This window comes from Geotrypetes seraphini, chromosome 3, assembly GCF_902459505.1.
Source record: "Geotrypetes seraphini chromosome 3, aGeoSer1.1, whole genome shotgun sequence".
Lineage (NCBI taxonomy): Eukaryota > Metazoa > Chordata > Amphibia > Gymnophiona > Dermophiidae > Geotrypetes > Geotrypetes seraphini.
In genome coordinates, this window is record NC_047086.1 from 134,235,777 (window position 1) to 134,257,472 (window position 21,696).

A 21,696-nucleotide genomic window follows, 5' to 3' on the forward strand; every position below is an offset into this window, starting at 1 on the left:
AAGTATAATTGCAGATTACATTAATACCTACTTCAGAGTAAGTGTAACTGCGTGTGTTGGGATTTGTATGCTTTTGAAGCTTATTCTGGGGGCCTATTTTGTTAAGGCATAGAGGCATCTACTATATGTTGCCTTTATAAAATACCATGCAACAGTTGCTCTCACTAGCTATAAAAAGTTCTTATAAGTAAAGTATATTGAACCTTGAGCGGTGTTACCTATGAGCTATTACACTTTCATAAGATTTTACATACCATCTTCGTCATTGGTTCAATGTCCCTAACAAAATCTAAAGACTATATTTTCTTTAACTCTTGTTAAGTATACAAGTCATGTTTCTCATAAAACTGGGTCAAGAAGCATTCCCTTTATTCCATAATTTTGTGCCACGCTAACAATCCTCTGTCATTTGCCAAGACCTGCCCCCTTTGCTATTCCTTTTGCTGACACCGCCCACACATCTTCTGTCCTTCCTGCTTTTTCTGTAATTTAAACAGGGAATTATAATAAATGAAGCCACATATGTATTTAGATTTATTGTAATAAAGAAAATTTTCATAAAGCTACTGTTATTTTTGGACCTACTATAAGAAAATATGCTAACAGAGTTCATAAAGGATAACTAGAATTAATCAGATTCCTTAACAATTATAAGGGTGGTTTGAAAAGTTTGGTAAAGACGCAAGTTAAACAACGTAGTCTCCATTGAGGGCTATATACCTAGGGCCGAATTCTGTAAATGGCACCCATCATCATCGGCTGCCTACAAAATGGCCACCGATCGCATGTCAATAATGCAATGGCACTGTTTCTAGAACTGTGGCTTCGTGAAAGGTAGGTGCCGGAATCATAGGCCAGGATTTTAAAGGCCTACATTTTCAGTGCCTACCTTTCATGTGAATCATGGCTACAGAGGTGCATTGCAACACCTAAGGCCACTTCCAGCATTAGCCTTGCCTTCAGTGGTATTAGGCATCGTAAAGCGTCTCTGTAGTTGCGATGAAGGTGCCATTTTTCTAGGCACCAGAAGGCACCTATTTTTTTGTTTTTAAAATCATTTTCAAATGGCCTTTTCCACTTAAGTTTGGCATTGATAGGGCGCCTAACAGGTGCCATATATAGAATATGGGCCTTAGTTTAGTCAGTTTCCAGGTTTTTTTTAATTGTAGGAAAAATAGCTTACATAAATTTGGAAACTCGCTAGACTAAGGGGCTCATAAAACAGAAATACATCTAAAAACCCGCCTAAATTGGCACTTCGATGACTTAAAAGACAGGTCGTCCAAGTGCTGATAATCGAAATAGGTTTTTAGATATATCCAGGGACTTTTTAGGCCTCTGAATGCCACAGTACGCCCAGAGCTGAAAGGGGCACTTTAGGAGGAGTGGTGAGGGTGGGATTTGGGTGGGACGTGGGCTGACTTAGACTTAGTCGTACTGCAAGTATAACTGAAAGTTTTACAAGACTGCATGGATGGAACTTTTACATTGTGATTTAAGCAATCTAAAAACAGGTCTAAGTGCCCAGAAGCTATCCAAAGTGACCATATAACCACTGTAGACACAAAGTACAGACTCCCCACACACTCCCCCCAGTGATCACTGACCCCCCGCACATACAAATTGGAATAGAAATGTACATACCTGCCTGCAGAACATCCACACCTGACATAGGAAAGCCTAGCAGAGTTGCACAGAGGTGGCTTAAGTAGTCGGGGGGGGGGGGGGGGGACAGGTAGTGAACCATAGAGAGAAGGACCCAGGCCCATAAGCCACTCTAACCATTGCATTCATGGTGAAAATGTTAAGTCCACCAAAACCCCCTAAAACACTACTGTACTGCCAGCTATAAGGGCTATTGGGGTGGTAGACAGGTAGTAGGTTTTGGGGTTGTTTTTGGGGGCTTGCCATGACCTACAAGGAAGTTATGGTAAGATGTTTATGTGGCACCCTTTTTGTGAAGTTCACAACAGTGCCATGTAAGGTGACCCACTACTCTGTTGCCATGTCTGGGTGGCCAGTTCATCACTTTGCTGGCCCCTCCCACGTCCAAATGGTCTTGCTCTAAGGATTTGTGATTTTTTTTTGAAGAGAAAGCGGTATAAAGATAGACGACTTGGCGTTCTGGACGATCAAATGACTGGACGTAGAAGTAGACGATATTTGTGAAAAAAATATTTTGGATGTATTTTTCAAAAATGGTCTTTAGATGCTGCCGACTTTGGGTGACTAGTGCCCTAGGCCCAAAATGGACTTAGACTTTTAAAATTATTATTATGTCCCTCCGCGTGTATAGCCCTTGATGGAGACTATGTTGTTTAACTTGCTTTTTTACCAAAAATTTTCAAACCACCTTCATATTATGGTTAAGTTTAATTCAGACAATAGCTATGATCAGAGTATTATTCTAAAATCTTAAAGAATGAAAAGTAGCCATGTTGAGTAATAATGAGTTATGGTCTTTTATTTCTGCTTTGACTTTTACTCTAAAATATTCTCTGATTGACCAAATCAAGCATTCAGGAAAAGGAAAGTACTGAATCTTTATGCATTAATGTCTTCTTTCTTATGTCTTCTTTATTTCTCAAAGACAATGCCCTGAAAGCATTATTATATAGAAATCAGGAAGTATTAATGTGAATGAAAGGTTGATTGTGGTATGTGGATATTTGATGATTGGATCTATAATTTGAATAATGCCACATATAGTACATAGTCTTTGTATCATGCATTATTTACCATACATTCTGACATCTTTATGCTCTTTGTCAGTTGTCTTCCTTGCTTTTGCTTTTGTTTTTTAAAGTCATCTTGGCTGTTTTATGCCTAGATAATTGTAGCTGTCAATCAGCCACTTTTTGTTTAGTCACAGTCTTTTCAGTGTCACATGTAATAAATGAGATATAAGAACTCCAATAATTATCCTCATGAGGCTTATTTCCTTCTCCTCTGCACTTCTCAGCAGGCTGTTTTCTGTCTCCAACAGCTCAGTCAAAAGAATTCTTGTTATAGCACTTAGCTGAATCCATTCTGACAAAACACAATCACTTTCTCACTATGGTCTTGGTTCCCATTATCATCTGCTTTATCCTGCTCAAATGATGATCACACTAAAAAAGCCTTACCAAAAGGTTGGAGGGGAGGGGGACAATTCCATAATAGGGTACCTAAACTTATCAGGGGCCACTAAAAAGTTCTCAGCCCAACCAACAAAGTTGAGGCAGTCTCCATCGTGGGCTATACACTTGGTTCAGTAATGTTCCACTTTTTTTTGTTGTTGTTGTTCCATTGCAAATGAGGGGAAACGGCATGCAAAGTAGGAAGGACACGATTCACTAAACAAATGCAGGCACACCAACTGGGCTGGCCGATTCAAAATCAACCGACTGCTGAGGACCAGTCGCTTGTGTAAAAACCCTGCTCTCTACCCCAGTCTCCTTCTGCTGTCTGCCCCAAACTCCTGCACTCTGCCCCGATCCTGCTTCTCTGCTCCGATTCTCCTGCTCTGGCCGCTCTGCTCTCTGCCATGATTTTCCTGCTCTGGCCACCCAGCTCTCTGCCCTGATCTCCTGCTCTCTACCCCGACTGTCCTGCCCTTCCCCACAGTGCAAGCCCATGGCTTTAACCCGCGGGTTTAAAGCGTATTAAAACCACGGGCTCGTGAAGTAAAAGCAAAAAGTAAAAAGTTTTGTTTCCAGCTCTGCCGGGCATGTGTCGGGATCGCTGGAGAGCGATCCGTGCGGTTGCTTGGGGGCGTGATTCTGATTGCCCTCATTTGCATGAGGACACTTCGTGAATCAGCCCCCCCCCCTGCCCACGGATTGGATCGATCCGTCGTCTTAGTGAATCTAATCCCTAGTCCAAGTTGGAATGTGATGATTCAACACAGGATGTTTCATTGCAGCCATGCTGAAATGGCTGCGCTGAATCGTCAAGAAGAGAACAGCTGGATATGCCCGTGGGAGGGGAGCAGGTGCTGTTTAGCGAGGGGGTGTGTGGTAATTTGAGGGGACATCGCCCCTCCAAATGAGGACCCACAGCATTACACATTTTCCTTTTTGGAAGGCGTAATGCCTGAGAGGGAGAGGTCATGATGGGGAGGATGAGGCATTGGAGAAGGAAAGCTGCAGGAATGGTGGTGGGTGATCTTAGGTAGAAGTTTGATGGGAGGAGAGGGGGAGACACGCTGGACCAGGAAGAGCAGAAGAGAGATGCAGGGACCATGGGGAGGAAGTTTAGCCATCATAATTCTATGACGACTCAGAAACGGCAATGATGAACTGGCTGTGGTGAAACTGCCACAATGAATCATCCTAGACTCATCCAATGTGCCTACCAGAAAGTGTGCCTAAATTGTACATAGGCATTGGTATTTAGGCCAAGAAAACCCTCGCATAAATAGAGTTTGCCTAAGATTTTGACGCCTACCAGCGCCTAAGTCTAATTAGGCGCCACTAAGTGTGAGTCTATAAGTTGATTGACATGCACCATGTACCGAGTTCCTTGGCACCCATGTTATAGGCCAAAAGGAATACTTATACTAACTCCCATCTACCAAGCAGACGTATTTGTATGATTTTGCCTCCAGTCAGAGAATTCTATGCGAACCTCAGGATGGGTGCACCACTACCAAGAGCTGCTATTGGTTAATCTGTCGATTGCATCCTTAGGGCTCCTTTTACAAAGGTGCGCTAGTGTTTTTAGTGCACGCACTGGATTAGTGTGCGCTACCCGAAAAACTACTGCCTGCTAAAGAGGAGGTGGTAGCGGCTAGCGCGAGTGGTATTTTAGCGCGCGTTAAGTCCCTAACGCACCTTTGTAAAAGGAGCCCTTAGTCATGCCTAATAATTATGGATTTATTCCATACAATTTGTGATCAGATCTGAATAATTGAAGTTTCTGCTGTCGTACATCTGCAATAATTGAATTGAGACGATCCTGATTTTAAATTTTTTTTGTCTTCACATAAACCATTTTTCCAGTATGTATTCCATACAATATTGTTGGAGCTCCCTGAGCATATCAAGCAAATACTGTTGTTTGCTGTGGGGACAGGCTGTGAAACTCAGGCAGGTGGGAGAGACTGCTCAGTGGCTGGGCATCCTTGTGGGATCACTGAAAAAGTTGTGCTAATCAAAATTAATTCTTATTCTTTTTAAGTTGCATAAAATTACTTACTTCAGTTCATGATCAAATTATTTTTTGTGTGATTACAACACAAAGCAATTTTAACTGTTTCTAAATGTGTCGAAAACCGTGAACAGAAAACAATGAAAAGTGCATCTGATTTTGTTTTACTGCAGAGTGGGCAAAGGAGTATTTTCAGCTATGAAGCTGGGCAAAACTCGTCCTCCCAAAGAAGACAACAAAAGGCAAGGTACGGTAGTATACTAATATGTCTCTATATCAGGGGTAGGGAACTCCGGTCCTCGAGAGCCGTATTCCAGTCAGGTTTTCAGGATTTCCCCAATGAATATGCATGAGATCGATTTGCATGCACTGCTTTCAATGCATATTCATTGGGGAAATTCTGAAAATCCGACTGGATTAAGGCTCTTGAGGACCGGAGTTCCCTACTCCTGCTCTACATGTTCTGTGTTTAGTACTAAGGGCTCCCTTTACAAAGCTGCGATAGCGTTTTTAGCGCACGCAGAATTTTAGCGTGTGCTAAACCTGCGCTATGCAGCTAGACCTAACGCCAGCTCAATGCTGGCATTAGCTTCTAGCACGCGTGGCTATTTAGCGTGTGCTTAGCGCACACTAAAACCGCTAGCGCAGCTTTGTAAAAGGAGCCCTAAATCTTTGGGGCAGATTTAACAAAATTGCTCTTTTATTATCGTTTTTTGAAAAAAAAAATTTTTTTGAAAGTTAATAAGATCCACTTTTGGGTTTAGTACTACATGAGCCTTCTAATCAAATCTAATCTTAAATTTATATACCGAGTCATCCCTAAAATAATAGAGCTCAATTTGGTTTACAACAATTTATCTAAAAGGGATAACATTAGGATACTTGAAAATTATTGTTTACAAAACTTTGAAAAAACATGGGTTTTAAGATTTTTTTGGTAAGGCCTGAAGCAAAATACAAGATCTGCAGTTAATAAAAGCGAAAAAGAATGAGCCATTTTACTGACTTATCTGATACCTTTAACAGAGGGAAAGGAGGGTTTGTATGTATGAATGGTTCTACAACCTGAAAATCTTGAAAAATTTAAGAACAAAGGAATCAATGAATCAAAGAGTTCATGTACCATGGCAGGGCCTTACAGCAGATTATTTAGTGGAACATTTTACATTTGCTACGTCTAAATGTTCTCAACGTACTCTGACATATTTCTCCTTTCCTTCTGTCAAGAATTGTCGCTACAAAAGAAACCTTGATAGGATACTCTCTTTTCAGGCAGCAATTAGAGACAAGGAATTTAGCCAGCTATTAGTCAATGCTGTGTCTTATACACATTTTAGAAAACTTCTGAAAACACATCTATTTGATAAATTTTGATAAAATCAGAACCGGATAACGTGTTAATCTGTACTTCCTGAGACTGTCTCAGTTTCTTTTAGCCGTAAACCACCTAGAACTGGAAGGTTATGTGGTATATACAGTGGCGTATCAAGGGGCGGGGGGGCGGTCTACCCCGGGTGCACACCCCAAGGGGGTGCACAGCCAGCCACCCTCCCTATTCTGCCGCTGCTGCTTTCCTTAACCAGCAGCAGTGGCAGTAAACAGGGTTGTCCGCGGGTGCTCACGTCGGCATTGTTCAGCTTCTGGCCGGCTCCCCTGCTCAAAGCCGCGGGCGTTGGCTCCTGGCACGATCCGCGGCTGCATCGGAAACGTTCGCTCTGATGTCATGATGCAGATAGATAGCACCATCCAAGCCATCGGAAGCCGGAGCAGCATACAGGGGCCCCAGCGCTAATTGTTAGTGCACGCTAAATCGGTTAGTGCATACTAAATTGGTTAGCGTGCCTTAGTAAAAGGACCCCTAACATTTATTAAGTACAAATAAACATAAACAGTTCTTAGCCAATTGAAAGTTTCTGATTATTCATTTAGAGGCTGGCCAGTGTAAGTACAGTATACATGAATAATGTCATAATACAGCAAAAATAATTGGTGTATATCATCTAAATAATAGATTTGAGACCAAAAAAGGAGTAAAACCCCAATATATTTGTCTCAATATTTCTCTCAATCAGAGCACTTTAATGTGCCCAAGTCAAACTTCTTCAAAAATTTATTGAATAAAATTTAAATAGTACACTTATCTTATAAACGCTCCTGGGTTTTGACGCGTTTAGCTGTTAGCTTCCTCAGAAAACCCAGCGTCAGATTTCTTTAAGTGAATGGTCTGTGAAACAGAGAAGACATTATTTTTGTATACTCACAGGACTTCAAAAAGACAAAAATGTAACTCTATATTCTCAATGACTCCAGTATATTCCAAATGAGGTCTCACCAGAGTCTTATACAGGCGCATCAATACCTCCTTTTTCCTGCTGGCCATACCTCTCCCTATGCACCCTAGCATCCTTCTAGCTTTTGCCATCGCCTTTTCAACCTGTTTGGCCACCTTAAGATCATCACATTCTATCACACTCAAGTCCCGCTCCTCTTTCGTGCACAAAAGTTCTTCACCCCCTAAACTGTATCGTTCCCTTAGGATTTTGCAGTCCAAATGAATGACCTTCCATTTCTTAGCATTAAATCTTGGCTGCCAAATTTCAGACCATTCTTCAAGCTTTACTAGGTCCTGCCTCATGTTATTCACACCATCCGGGGTGTCTACTCTATTGCAGATTTTAGTATCATCCGCAAAGAGGCAAATCTTACCTGACAACCCTTCAGCAATATCGTTTATAAAAATGTTAAAAAGAACAGGCCCAAGAAACGAACCTTGAGGCACACCACTGGCAACATCCCTTTCCTCAGAGCAATCTCCATTGACCACTCTGTTGCCTTCCACTTAACCATTTCTTGACCCGGTCTGTCACTTTGGGGCCCATCTCGAGGGCACTCATTTTATTTATTAGACACTTGTGTGGAACACTGTCAAAGGGTTTGCTAAAATCTAATGGGATTTCTACACAAATGGAAAAGCAGTATATACTAATGCTCAAAGTAATGGGAAACAAGGTTCTGGATCTAGAGGCTGTGATGAAGGATGCTTTCTTCATACGTTAGATCCTTGAGCCCCAAGACCATCCTGGTGGCCATTCGCTGAACCGACTCGACCCTCAGCATGTCCTTACGGTAGTGTGGTCTCCAGAATTGAACACAGTACTCCAAGTGAGGCCTCACCATGGATCTGTATAACGGCATGATGACTTCAGGACTCCTGCTGACAAAACCTCTACGGATACAACCCATCATTTGTCTTGCCTTGGAGGAAGCTTTCTCCACCTGATTGGCAGCCTTCATGTCATCACTAATGATCACCCCTAGATCCCGTTCTGCCGTGGTCTTAACCAAGGTCTCACCATTTAGTGCATAAGTTCTGCGCAGGTTTCTCTTGCCCAGATGCATTACCTTGCATTTTTTAGCATTGAAGCCCAGCTGCCAAGTCGTTGACCATTGTTCTAGAAGTAGTAGGTCCTGTCATATGATCAGGTAATAAGCTTTTGCTTACTATGTTGCAAATTTTGGCATCGTCGGCGAACAGTGATACCTTTCCTCTAAGACCTTGCGTCATATCTCTTATGAATAAGTTGAATAGAATCGGGCCCAAGACCGAGCCTTGCGGTACTACACTGAGCACTTCCGACGCTCCTGATGGGGTACCGTTCACCACCACCTTCTGTAGTCCCCAGCCAGTCCCCAACCCATGTAGTTAGAGTGTCTCCCAATCCTGACGATTTCAGCTTGTTCAATAACCTTCGGTGTGGGACGCTATCAAATGCTTTACTGAAGTCCAGATATACCACGTCCAGTGACTCTCCGACATCCAGTTGTCTAGTGACCCAGTCAAAAAAGCTAATAAGATTGGATTAGCAGGATCTACCCTGGGTGAACCCTTGTTGGTGGGGATCGCGTAGATTTTCCTCATCTAGGATTGTGTCAAGATTCCGTTTGATCAGTGTTTCCATGAGCTTACACACTATAGACGTGAGACTCACTGGTCTGTAGTTAGCTGTCTCTGTCCTGCAGCCCTTTTTGTGGAGTGGGATTACGTTGGCGGTTTTCCAGTCCAAGGGGACTTTTCCTGTGCGTAGGGAAAGATTGAAAAGCACAGATAATGGTTCTGCCAGGACTTCACTTAACTCCCTAAGCACCCTGGGGTGTAGGTTGTCCGGTCCCATGGCTTTGTTCACCCTGAGTCTCGAGAGTTCGTTGTAGACGCTGCTGGGCGTAAATTCGAAGTCTTGAAACGGGTCTTTCTGGTTATCTCCCGTCTGAAGCTGTGGACCATCTCCCGGTGCTTCACATGTGAAGACTGAGCAGAAGTATTTGTTTAGTAGTTCTGCCTTAGACTGTGTAATAAATTAAACGGAACGAACAGAAACAAATGGGAAAGGGGGGAAGAACTACAATGTTTTTCAAGAGAAAGAGAACAATTAAGGGGAAAAAAATTCAGGATGGGGAAAGGAGGGTGCTTTCTGCAGTCGGCATGTTACATTGCTGCAGAACATCACTGTTCACATGACCAACAAGAAAATGCTAGATGGGGGATCTAGGGCAGACTGAGAAAATACTAAATACCTGCATATGTTTCTGGAATACTGCTTTACTATGTTGTATTATTTTGGCAAGTTTTTCTATATAGTTAAATTTCTTTAGATCACCTTGTAATTAACAAGCCTATTCAATGCTGTGTGATCTGTAAACATTCACCACTCTATAAATATATATTTTTTGGATCATCGGAGTCTTGCGCAGTGATCTACTATGCTTTTGTTTATATAGAAGACCGCAGAAATCGTCATTGATCCATTTTTTATCCTCTTTTTTATTTTATTTTTTCACCCTTCTATGTGAATTATTATAACTTTTGTATTTAATAATTTATAGTTTAAATATCCACTTTAAAAATTTCCTTATTTGAAAGTTAAGCATGTATCTTTTCATCAAGGTTCTGTCGGCTGGGGACGTTGCCGACATGTTTCGCCACTAAGGCTTTTTCAAGGCTGTCCCCTATTCATAAAAAGAAAGCAATGTCATATGTCTATATACAACATAAATATGCACCTTCTTCTTTATCAATTTTTAGTTTACCTGCTTTCCAACTCTCTATTCTAGGTCAGTTAATATTATCCAATTTTTGGATATAACTCACATTATTGTAACCCTTTCTGCTTAACCTTTTGCTAACGCCATCCTCCATCGAGTTGGATTCTCAAGATGGTGGCGGCGTTCTTTCACCCACATTTAAGTAGATTATTAGTGACGTCATTGGATTCATATCATTTCATTGGTTCTGGCCTACCGAACTCATTCTTTACTCTTTATGAATTCTTCTAAACATTGTATTGTAGTATTCTATATAAACAAAAGCATAGTAAATCGCTGCATAAGACTCCGATGATCCCAAAAAATATATTTCTAGAGTGGGTATTATTTTGGCATGCATTCATTGATTTTTTTTTTTTGTACATAATTCTCTGGTGTGTATACAGTGGGCAAAACACCATCAATAACAGAGCTACTTGGGGAGGCAGCTGGTAGCTAGAAGGGGTCCTTCCCTATTGTGTTCAAATATACCCCTACTGTCCCCCTCCCCTTTTATTTTTTTCTCTTACAGGGGAAGCAGTGTTCCCTCTAAGCTACGCTAAAATGTCCAGTAGCTGAATAAAATTTAGAGTAGCTATAAACATATAGTTAAATTACACCCAAACAAATAGGGAAAGCATACCGAGCATGGCTAATGAAATTATTTCTAACATCCCTGCAAGTATTTCTGTATATGTGTGTGTTCACGTCTGTGTTTAAATCGGAAAGGAGTGCTCACAGGGTAATGTAACAGAAAATTTGCTCACATCAACTTAGTCCTGGTACCATTGAGCAAGCCTAGCAGATATCCAGGGCCACCCAATGGTAGGGGCCACCTGAAGCTGCACATTAGAGAATGACACGGTGACAAAATTCATCACTGTTCCCGTACCTGTGGGAAACAATCCTGTGACATTCTTTAGTGTCTATCTCAACCTCAGTCTTTCTACACCAGCATTCTTCAATGCAAGCTTGAGGGTCACTGGCTGTACCCATTCATACTCTGATTCTTATGTGAGCCAAGTATAGGACAATGAAGTCATTGTGACATCACTGATGAGGTTGGCTCTTAGGCATTGGTGGAATTAGGCATTATGACATCACAATATCTGCTCTGGATACCAGAGACTGTCATTCTTTAATGTCTTTCTCAAACTCAGTCCTTCTACACCAGCATTCTTCAATGCAAGGCTTGAGGGTCAGTGGCTGTGCCCATTCATACCCTAATTCCTCCCTCTCTCCTTAAAGAATGACATGGAGATGGTTTCCCGCAGTTATCTGCAGGGACAGGAACGGTGATGAATTTTGTTACCATGTCATTCTCTACTGCACAAACCTGATCCCTGGGATTGCTATCTCCCCCCCCCCCCCAACAGACATCTACACACTGCAGTTGGATTGTGGCAGACAGCTTGAAAGCTGCCTCATTGGCCAGTGGTGCCTTTCCCTCTGCCACATCCCGCCTCTCTCATACAACTTCCTGCGGGTGGGATGCAGCAGAGGAAAGGCCCCACTGGCCAGTGCAGAAGCTTTTAGGAAGTCACTGCCACAAGCCCTACAGCAGTGTGTGGAAGTCCACGGGGTAGGGTAATGCCAGATGATATTCTGAACTGACTGGGAAAAAGGTGATAGACTTGAGGGGGTGCAGAGAGAAGAGAGAGAGAATGGATCAGGGGAGAGAAGAGGACACATGGACCAACAGAGGGAAGGAGGAGTCAGGGGTGAGGTGCTTAATGAAGGGAAAAGAAAAGCTGGACAAGGGAAGGAAGAGGGACACAGAAGAGATGGTGGCTGTAGAGGGAACAAAACTGGACACAAAAGGAGAGAAAGAGACAGAAGGAGAGAACAGATGCTGGACAGGATAGATACAATTTGCACTAATCTTTGGCGTGGCCATTGTTTCCTGCACTGCAGCCCTTGAGCATTCAGCGTGGATTAACGTTGGCGCTAGTCCGTCTCTAGTGCCACCGTTAAGTTCTGAGCATCGGCCCATTAGATTTTAAGTCCTCCATGGGCAGGAAGATACCTTCTGAATCTGAATGTTACTTGCCTTGAACTATTGAGAAAAGGTGTGTGCCAAATCCAGCACTCTTTGGGATAAATGTAATAATAGTTCTGCTACTACTTATCATTTCTATAATGCTACTAGACATACGCAACGCTGTATATCAAAACACAGGAGAGACAGACCCTGCTCCAAGAATGATCAGTTCTAATCTCAGAAAACTGGTCAGCTTCAGTTCACAGATCTCTGTGTTCAGGCTATGCTGCCCTCCACTTGCTGACAGGAACTTCCCTAGTCCCATCAGCCCATTTTCAACTGAGCTCTTCAGGCTCTTCAGGTCTTTGATTTCTTCACTGGCTCAGAGAGCAAAGCACCAGCGTCACAGGTAGGGTTACCAGATTTTTACTCCTGTAAAATCCGGACCCATAGCCCTGCCCCCAGGACCGCCCCATTACGCCCAAGTCACATCCCATTCCGCCCCAGCCTCACCCCGCCCCCCCTCAACCGTTACCCTCGGGACCACGTCAGGAGGGCATCTGCGCATGGGCGGATGCAATGCAATGATGTCGTGCGTAGGTGCCTGACGTCACCGCGTTGCATTCACGCATGCACGGATGCCCTACCGAGATGGAAGCTTTTCAAAACCCAGAGTGCCCGCAGGAGAGGGGGGGGAACGATTCTCTAACCTGCGTTGTTTATGACGGTTCATAAACAATGGCGCAAAAGACAAAAGCGCGCGCCGACAATTGAGCGCAGCGTGGAGGCGTGACGCCGCACAAAATTACACTTTTTAGGGGCTCCGACGGGGGGTTTTGTTGGGGAACCCCCCAGTTTACTTAATAGACATCGCGCTGGCATTATGGGGGTTTGGGGGGTTGTAACCCTCCACATTTTACTGTAAACTGAACTTTTTCCCTAAAAACAGTAAAATGTGGGGGGTTACAACCCCCCACACCCCCCACAACGCGGTGCGATGTCTATTAAGTAAAGTGGGGGGGTTCCCCCCCCATGCCCCTCCGTCGGAGCCCTAAAAACAGTAATTTAGAGAGGCGTGCGCCTCCGCGCTGCACTCAATTGTCTGGGCGCGCCTTTGTCCTGGCGCGCTTTTGACCTGACGCCGTTTATGACAGACGCTGGTTAGAGAATCATGCTTTTAGGCAAAGGACTGAAAAGATGTATTATTCTTATTAGTTTATTAAGCTTACGAATTATACTCAATGTTAACTGTGTCTTGTATTGAGATTATTGTACTAAAAATTATTAAATAAAGAATTTTTTTTTAAAAAAGAGAAAATTTTCACATGAGCATTCCCAAAAAGGTTGTCCTAACTTATTTGGATAATGCCACCAGTGACCTCTGCATCTGGATATTCAGGGCAGCCCATTATCCAGAAGTTGGTGCTGAATATCTGGACTATTGTCACCCACAGTGGTCAGTTTTGAAAATGTGAATTTAGCTGACACATTATCAGAAGTAGATCAAATGCTTAATGCAGCAACTGAATATTAATTCATGCCTTCACAAGATTTGCTTAAATTGTCTAAGTCTGACAGTTAAGCAGTAGAAAGAAAGACCATGTAATTGAAATTAAATTATCTTTAAGGCACTTTGTCAATCTTGTATAAAAACTAAATAATGCATAGTTTGTTTTTCTCCTGGTGAATTCTCATTATGTATACTTGGGAAACTATCAGATAATGAAATCCTGTCTTTCATTTCTCCTTTGCTGCTCAAAAGTTATTTCTGCTATGTTAAATCAGAGGGTGGTAAGATTATTACTCTGCAGACAAGATGCCACACATTCACTCTGTTTGTTCTAATAGGTAGTATTACACAATTGCCAAATTCTGGAGTCTTTGAAGTATCTTTGCTAAAAGTTCAGAGGGGCATAATCAAAAACAACATCTTAAGTTCCCTTTTGGCCTAAGGCACTAGGCCAGACATGGGCAACTCCGGTCCTCGAGGGCCAGAATCCAATCGTGTTTTCAGGATTTCCCCAATGAATTATGCATTGAAAGCAGTGCATGCGAATAGATCTCATGCATATTCATTGGAGAAATCCTGAAAACCCGATTGGATTCCGGCCCTCGAGGACCGGAGTTGCCCATGTTTGCCCTAGGTGCACAAAGTAGACAGCAGGGAAAATGTCCATTCTCGAAAAAAACATCCAAAATTTGTGTTTTTTTTTTAGAATGGCCTAATTGTACGTTCAACACTGGCACTGTTTTGGCGTCTGTGCCTTTTTCAAGAGTCTGGCTTGAATGTGGCACGGTGCATACATGCACTCAGGTAGACGCACTGTGGAGATATCGGTTTTCCTCCTGACACTTGCTTTCATTTTTGCTCTCAGCCAACATCTCCACAGCGCATCTACTAGAGTGCATATATGCACCATGCCACATTCAAGCCAGACTCTTGAAAAAGGCACAGACGCTGAAACACTGCCAGTGTTGAGTCTATCGAGCCCAAGTGGCATATTCATCAATAAAGTGATTTTTTTTTTTAAAACAATACACCCTTGGTTGATCTATTGACATCCTGTCCTCACGACTTTCCTGTTGTGTGTTCTCGTCTCGTCATTGAGGCCTGTCCTTGGCTTCCGATTTAGTGTCTACTTATATGTTCAGCAGTTTAATCGCCCAGACCGCCACTACGTGTATGTTTAGAACACATTTCTGACCAAAAAATTGCCCAAGTCCCAAATGCCAAAAACAAGACCTTTTAGGCGAAAGAGAGGCCAGTCCTTTGCCTAAAAGCATGATTCTCTAACCAGCGTATGTCATAAACAACGCAGGTTAGAGAATCGTGGAACCATTCCCCCCCCCTCCTCCTGCAACGATCACAGGAAGAGAGATGCCCATTCTCTCCTGCTGGACACCCCCCGAACCCATGTGATAGCGATCTTCACCGGCAGGAGGGATGTCCAGTCCCTCCTGCAGGACACCCCCCCACCCCCCTTCTGGACCGCCCAGCCTACCCCTGGATCCCCCAACCCCCACCAGGACCCCTCTTAACCCCACCCCAACCTCCCCGGACCAGAGTCTTAGGTTGGCCCAGGTTCCTAAGGCCTCTCTTATGAGCGGGCCCTTAAGTGCCTGGGACAATCAGGCCCTAGGCCCCTCCCCGGTCCATCCCACAATGCTCAGGGAAGGGGCAGGCCCGCCATTCAGGCAAAGGAAGGCCTGCTGTCTGGGTGGAGGGAGGACCCATCCAGATGGCCATCAAAAAAAGGTTAGAGGAGGGTCTGGGGGGGGGTTCATGTGGGGTTAGGGGGTCTCGGTGGGGGTGGGGGTGGGGGGAGGGTCCAGGGAGTGGGCCGAGTGGTCTGGCAGGGGGGTGGGGGGTGTCCGGCAGGAGGGACTGGGCATCCCTCCTGCCGGTGAAGATCGCTATCGCTCGGTTTCGGGGGGTGTCCAGCAGAAGATACTGGGCATCTCTCCTGCAGTGATGTGTCATGGTGGGTCACAGCAGGTGGCAGCAGGAGAGATTGGGCATCTGCTGTGATCATTACGGGTGTGGGGGGACGGGTTGCCTGGGCCGCTGAGCTGATCTCGGCAGCCGTGATCAGCTCAGTAGCCCGATCTGGAACTTATACCTGTTTTGACTTCATCTAAGTCAAAACATATAAGTTCCACCTGGCAACCTGTCAAACATTTTGATTATGGCTGCTGGACGACTAAGTCTAGGTTGGCCCACATCACGCCCACCTCTCACCTTATCCACTCCTCCAAAAATGCCCCTTTTCGCTCTGGGCGCACAGAGGCAGTGAAAAGGCCTAAGCTGATTTTAGATAGGGATATGGGAACAGACTTAAAGATCTTAATCTGTATACTTTGGAGGAAAGGTGGGAGAGGGGAGATATGATAGAGACGTTTAAATACCTATATCTGTGTACTGATGACATCATCAGTACACAGAAGGCCCCAGCGAGAAGGCCGCGAAGCAGCCTGTGAGTGCTGCTAGTCCAACACTCCACTGCAGCAGGTATTTATGGTCATGGTCTGTGGGATTTGGTTGGGAGGGACGGATGGAGGGTCAGCAGGGGTTCGGTGATGCGGCTGCGTGGTGGGTGCAGGGCGGGGGGAAGCATGGCTGCCTATGACTAGGGCTTATTTTCAGGGGTAGGGCTTATATTAAGACCTACCCTGAAAATCATGCTAGGGCTTATTTTGGGGGTAGGTCTTATTTTCGGGGAAACACAGTAGATGCATGGAACAGTCTCCTGGAAGAGGTGGTGGAGACAGAGACTGTGTCTGAATTCAAGAGAGCCTGGGTTAGGCACATGGGATCTCTCAGAGAGAGAAAGAGATAATGATTACTGTTGATGGGCAGACTAGATGGGCCTGATTCCATCCCTTCTGCCTTGCTGCACCGTATACCTGGGACAACCTGCCTGATTCGGTATGTCCCGTCTCTGGTGGTATTCAAGTCCAGGCTAAAGGTCCACTTTTTTAAAACTTTGTTTAAGTCTTAACCCTACCAATTTGTAAAGCACCACATCTGTTTGTCATTCATCTGTAGTCCCTACTCTCTCTACCTCTTCTTCTTTTGTATTTCCCTACATGAGCAGCATATATTGTTCACCATTTTTGTCCATTGTGTCTTACATAATTAGATTGTAAGCTCTTTTGAGCAGGGACCGTCTCTTGTGTGTTTGATGTACAGCACTGTATGCATCCGGTAGTGCAATAGAAATAATAAACAGTAATGGTAGTAGTAGTGATAGGGTAATATGGCACAGAATACCAATTTATCTCCTTGAATACTTGATGTCAGGCATAGCAGGCTACATTCACCCTTGTGTCTGTGACTTTCTTGTAGATGAACCGGCTGTTTTGGAAGCTGACGACCTTGATAGGAAAGTCATGCGGATGGGCGGGGGCCTGGATCCTGACACCATCTCTCTGGCATCAGTTACAGCTCTCACCACAAATGTGTCAAACAAGAGGTCAGTCATTGATCCCGTTAGACGCACTGGCCGATGTTTGACTACACAATGGTTTTGCTTTTACCTTAGGTTTATATCCACCCGATATTCAGCTCTATTTAACTGGCCAGGAAAAGCTGCTTGCCAGTTAAATAGCATTTAGCCAGCTAAGCATTAATATTCATCATGAGATGGCCACTGAATATTAGCACTTAACGGCTAGCCCAGTCAATGGCTATGTCGCACAACATAGCTGGTTATCACCAATATTCATTGGCTGACTGGCTAAGTTGAATGGCCAGATAGACTTGTATAAATAGCAAGTCTAACTTTGTCTGCTATAACTTAGCCAGACAATCGATGTTGGTTATAGTCCAGCATTGAATATAAAGGGACATAATTCACAAAAAATAAAGCTTCTTATACTGTTACCTTGAAACACGTTGCACATGTTGCCATGGAAAGTATCTTCCATACTTTATGCAGAGGGTAATTTTCAGTACCTCATGTTGTTGCAAAGTACATGAATAGTCATTTTTCAAACAGGCGGCTAGGTAACTGACTCTGATTGAATATAATGTAGTACCAAATCAGTATTTGTCACAACCCAAATAATAATTCAGAAAAAAAGAGATCCTGCTTGATAATCAATGTTATTTAACAGGACTAGAACTGCTCCAGACCGGTTAAATAGCACTAAGCAGGATATCCAGGAATAGACAGCAGGAAATAGCCAGCTGTCTACACACTGAATATTTGCGGTTAATGGCTAGCCCAGTCACTGGCTCTGTTGTGCAACACAGGGCTGCCAAGAGGGGAAGAAAAGGAGGGTTAGATTATCCTGCGCAGTGGCGTAGCGAAGGAGGTTGGTGCCCAGGGTGGTGGCTCTCAGCATTGCCGCACCATATGCTAACCCCCACCCCCAGCAAGGGTGTCGGGGGAGTTGCTTAATGGTAGCAGGTGGAATCTTAGGTTGGTCTTAGGCCCCTCCCCAGTGTATCCCACAATGCACTGGGAAGGGGCAGGCCCACCTCATTTCAACAGAGGTGGACCTGCCAGCCAACTTTACAGGTTAGAGGGGGGATCCGCGGGGGAATGCGGACCGGGGGGGGGGGTCACTGGATCTATAGGGGGTTCCGGCCGGAGGAATTGGGCACCCTCCTGACAGTTTCGTTTGGGGGGATGGGGGCTTTCCAGGCAGGAGGGATTGGGCATCCCTCCTGTCGTGTTCGTTCCAGGGGGGGGGGGGGTGCGCAGGGGAACTGGCGGCCACAGTTGCAGCCGCTAAACTTATTGCAGCAGGGAGATCCCTTGCCACGATAAGCTTAGTGATCGCGTGTACAATAACCTGATTCTCTAACCGGCGTCTATAACATGGACGTCAGTTACAGAATCGGGTTTATTTTAGGTAGCCTTAGGCCCGATTCTATATAGGATGCCCGTCGGCTTTTGAGATCGGGCATTCTATACAGAATCTGGCCCTCAGTGTTTTTGTTCAGATTCTGACCAATCCAGTAGAAAATAGAGAACACACCCATAAAGAAAAATGTGTTGAATGAAGCTATTAATTGTCATGCTAATTTCAAAGTATGGGGGGAGAGGGTATGATGTGTGAAAATGTCACTTTGGCTTACACCCCCTCCCCTTCCATAACTTGCCCCCTTGGTGCCAGCCCAAATATTTCTGTCTAGAGACACCACTAGTTCAGAGAGGCATAGTCTGTGGGAACAAGCAGGCTCTGCCCAATGCTCACCCTCAAAGAGTTCTCAGCCTTGTCTTTGCAGAGAACCAAGCTCTTCCCAATTTTCTCTCTTTAGCTTGGAATTCAATTGTACTGACCTCTGTTCCCATGGTACAGGACAAGATTGTTCACATGACTAGCTCTGATGAGCACCAAAGGTGAAAGGTAGCTGCTGATGTAATATGTCCCTGTTAGACCACAGCAAATTAATTAATCAGACAAAGATCAGGAGTTCTACTTCAATGTATTCTCTGAGAGGTATTGCAGGGACTGCAGCCACAGAGCTGCTTTTTAGGCAGGTCTATTTAGCCACTAGACTTATCTAATCAGCTAATGCATATTGGCAGTGACCAGCTATCCCACGTCACTGGCCAATCTGCTAATCAGGATATTCAGTGAAAGATAGCTGTCTATTTCCTGCTGAATATGGGCAGTTAGCTGGTTTAGCAGTATTTAGCCAGCCAGGAACTATTCCCAGCCGGCTAAATACCGCTAATATTGGGTAGAATATATTCAGCTACATTACAAAATCTACTAGAAACATGCTCACCGCAGACTTTCAGACATGTGATAAACTTTGGATTCTTCCTTACAGAGTATCTCCTGAACTTTACAAGGTTCCAACACTCCTCTATGTTTGGATCCAGTGAGAGACACAAAACAACTGGTTGTGAAAGTTGGAGAGTTTCTGTAAAAAAACAAAACAAAAAAGCAGAACAAGGAGTGAACTTGACTAAATGACGTGTGGTTTAGAGTTGCATTGAGCTGTCTGCAGCCATTTTATTTTTTATCTATTGCCATTTGCCATGTTACTTCTCGTTACCATTCAACCATCTCTGAGATTCTGCTCATTGAAAGAGAATGTATAATTCATCCTTTTTTTTTTTCTTTAAGTTTTAAAGGCGATATTTGGAACAGTATCTGAATGTTTTCGTCCTTCTTTAATCACCTGGTGTTTATTTTTCTCCATAAAGGTCTAAACCGGATATTAAAATGGAGCCCAGCGCTGGCAGACCAATGGATTACCAAGTAAGTTTATGCTACATCTGTTCCATCAGATTTCTCTTGATTCTTAGAACTCTGTCCATTATGACCTCATAATGGTTAAAGGTCAAGGACGGCTACCACCAGAATTGTATAGCCTGCTTCCATTTTCCTTTGTAATGTCTAATGTCAAAAAGGACACTGGACTGAAGGACCTGATGGTTAACTGCAATATAGAATGCCTGTTCCTAATATAGTCAATATTATCCAAAGAAACATCAGTGCTGAAGATATGTATTTAGCACTGAGTAGCATGAGCTATATGGATAGTAGTGATAATTAACTGCTTTCCAGATAGCTATGCAGTTTATGTTAGGTTCATAGACTTTTACCTGTGCTATCAGTCTTTGTAGAGTTAGGAAGAACCCCCACCCTGTGCTCTCACTTTACCACCAGGGATGATTTTTGACATACTGGGGCCTAGAGCAGAAATTAAGGAGAGGGCCCCTGATCCCCTCTCTTCTCTGTACCCCTGCCCCCCTCCCCCGATATCCTCATCTCTCATTACTACCACACATACCCCCCTCCAATTGCTACCACACATAAAACAAATTTTAATGACTTATTTATACAGAAAATACAGAAAGATTTATACCAAAGGATCACAAATAGAAATTAAATTGGGAACCCCAAGAAATTAAGCTCAGCAAGTATTACAACACTAGAGAAATAAAAACAGATTTGCACTTCTTTCTGTACTGAACACACAGGGATCCCAGGCCCAGGCCCACCAAAAATTAGCCATCTCCCTTATTGTGGCTGGTGGGGATCCCAAAACCTTACCAATCAAAGACCACCTCCTCCAGTCTAGCAGCCAGTAATTTCCAAGCTCTGCAGCTACAGAGCTTGAAGAGTTCTGACCGTCAAACTAGAAGAAGAGATCTTCAGCTGGCTTTGCTAGGGTTACCAGAGGTCCGGGAAAACCCTGACATGTCCTCTTTTTAAAGGACTGTCCAGGTGCCCGGACAGACTTTCCAAAACCCAGCAGTTGTCCAGGTTTTGAATAGCTTTGGCCATGTGTGGAAGGCCTCTGAGCATGAACAGATGATGTCATATGCATCTGTACATGCTCGGAGGCCCCCGGACACGGCCCGGAGGTCAGGAATAATGAGACAAGGCTTTCAGGGGTCGGGATTGGAGGTGAAACAGAGCAGGGGTTGGGGTGGAATGGGGCAGGACAAAGGCAGAACGGGGCAAGGCCAGGGAGGAATGGGTTGGGCCAGAAGTCCAGGATTTCGCCAGGAAAAATATGGTAACCCTAAGCTTTGGGAAGCCCACCAACTTAGGTATTTATATTTTGCTTTTGGTAGGAGGCATGAGGTGTGGTTGGAAGAAAATTTAGTGCCCACCCACTTTGGGCTCAGGCTCACTGCCCACCCGCACCTCCCACCAGCTATCTGGTGAGCCACTGAACACAATAAAAATATCTATATTGCACATATCCTAAAGCTAACATATCCAAGTAATACATTAAAAATAAAACTTTTTTTTTTCTACCTTTCTACCATTTTATTTTTCCATTATGTTGGTTCCATTTTGTCTCTTGCTTTCGTGTCTTCTGATAGTTCCCTGTCAAGTGGTTGCTGTCTATATGTTTTTTCTCTTCTCTCCTGTCTTGTTTTATTCCACCACTACTCCTGTCTTTGATATACCAATCTGTCCTTTTTAGCGCTTCCTGCCCTTTTATATTTTTTATTTTTCTACCTTTCTGACCACTCAAATTTCACCCTTGTCATTTTACTTTTCAGCTACTTACTAACTTTCCTTCT

General features: G+C 44.0%; 1 protein-coding gene across 2 annotated transcripts in view; it reads left to right on the forward strand.

Annotated features, from left to right (window-relative positions):
* The window catches only part of OTOF (otoferlin), a 432,592-nt gene that overhangs the window by 183,769 nt on the left and 227,127 nt on the right, over positions 1-21,696 (forward strand). For both annotated transcript variants that reach the window (XM_033938296.1, XM_033938297.1), the window contains 3 exons: positions 5,304-5,377; positions 17,037-17,163; positions 19,858-19,912. In XM_033938296.1, coding sequence (XP_033794187.1) covers positions 5,304-5,377; positions 17,037-17,163; positions 19,858-19,912 — 256 coding nt within the window. The remainder of the gene's footprint in view (positions 1-5,303; positions 5,378-17,036; positions 17,164-19,857; positions 19,913-21,696) is intronic.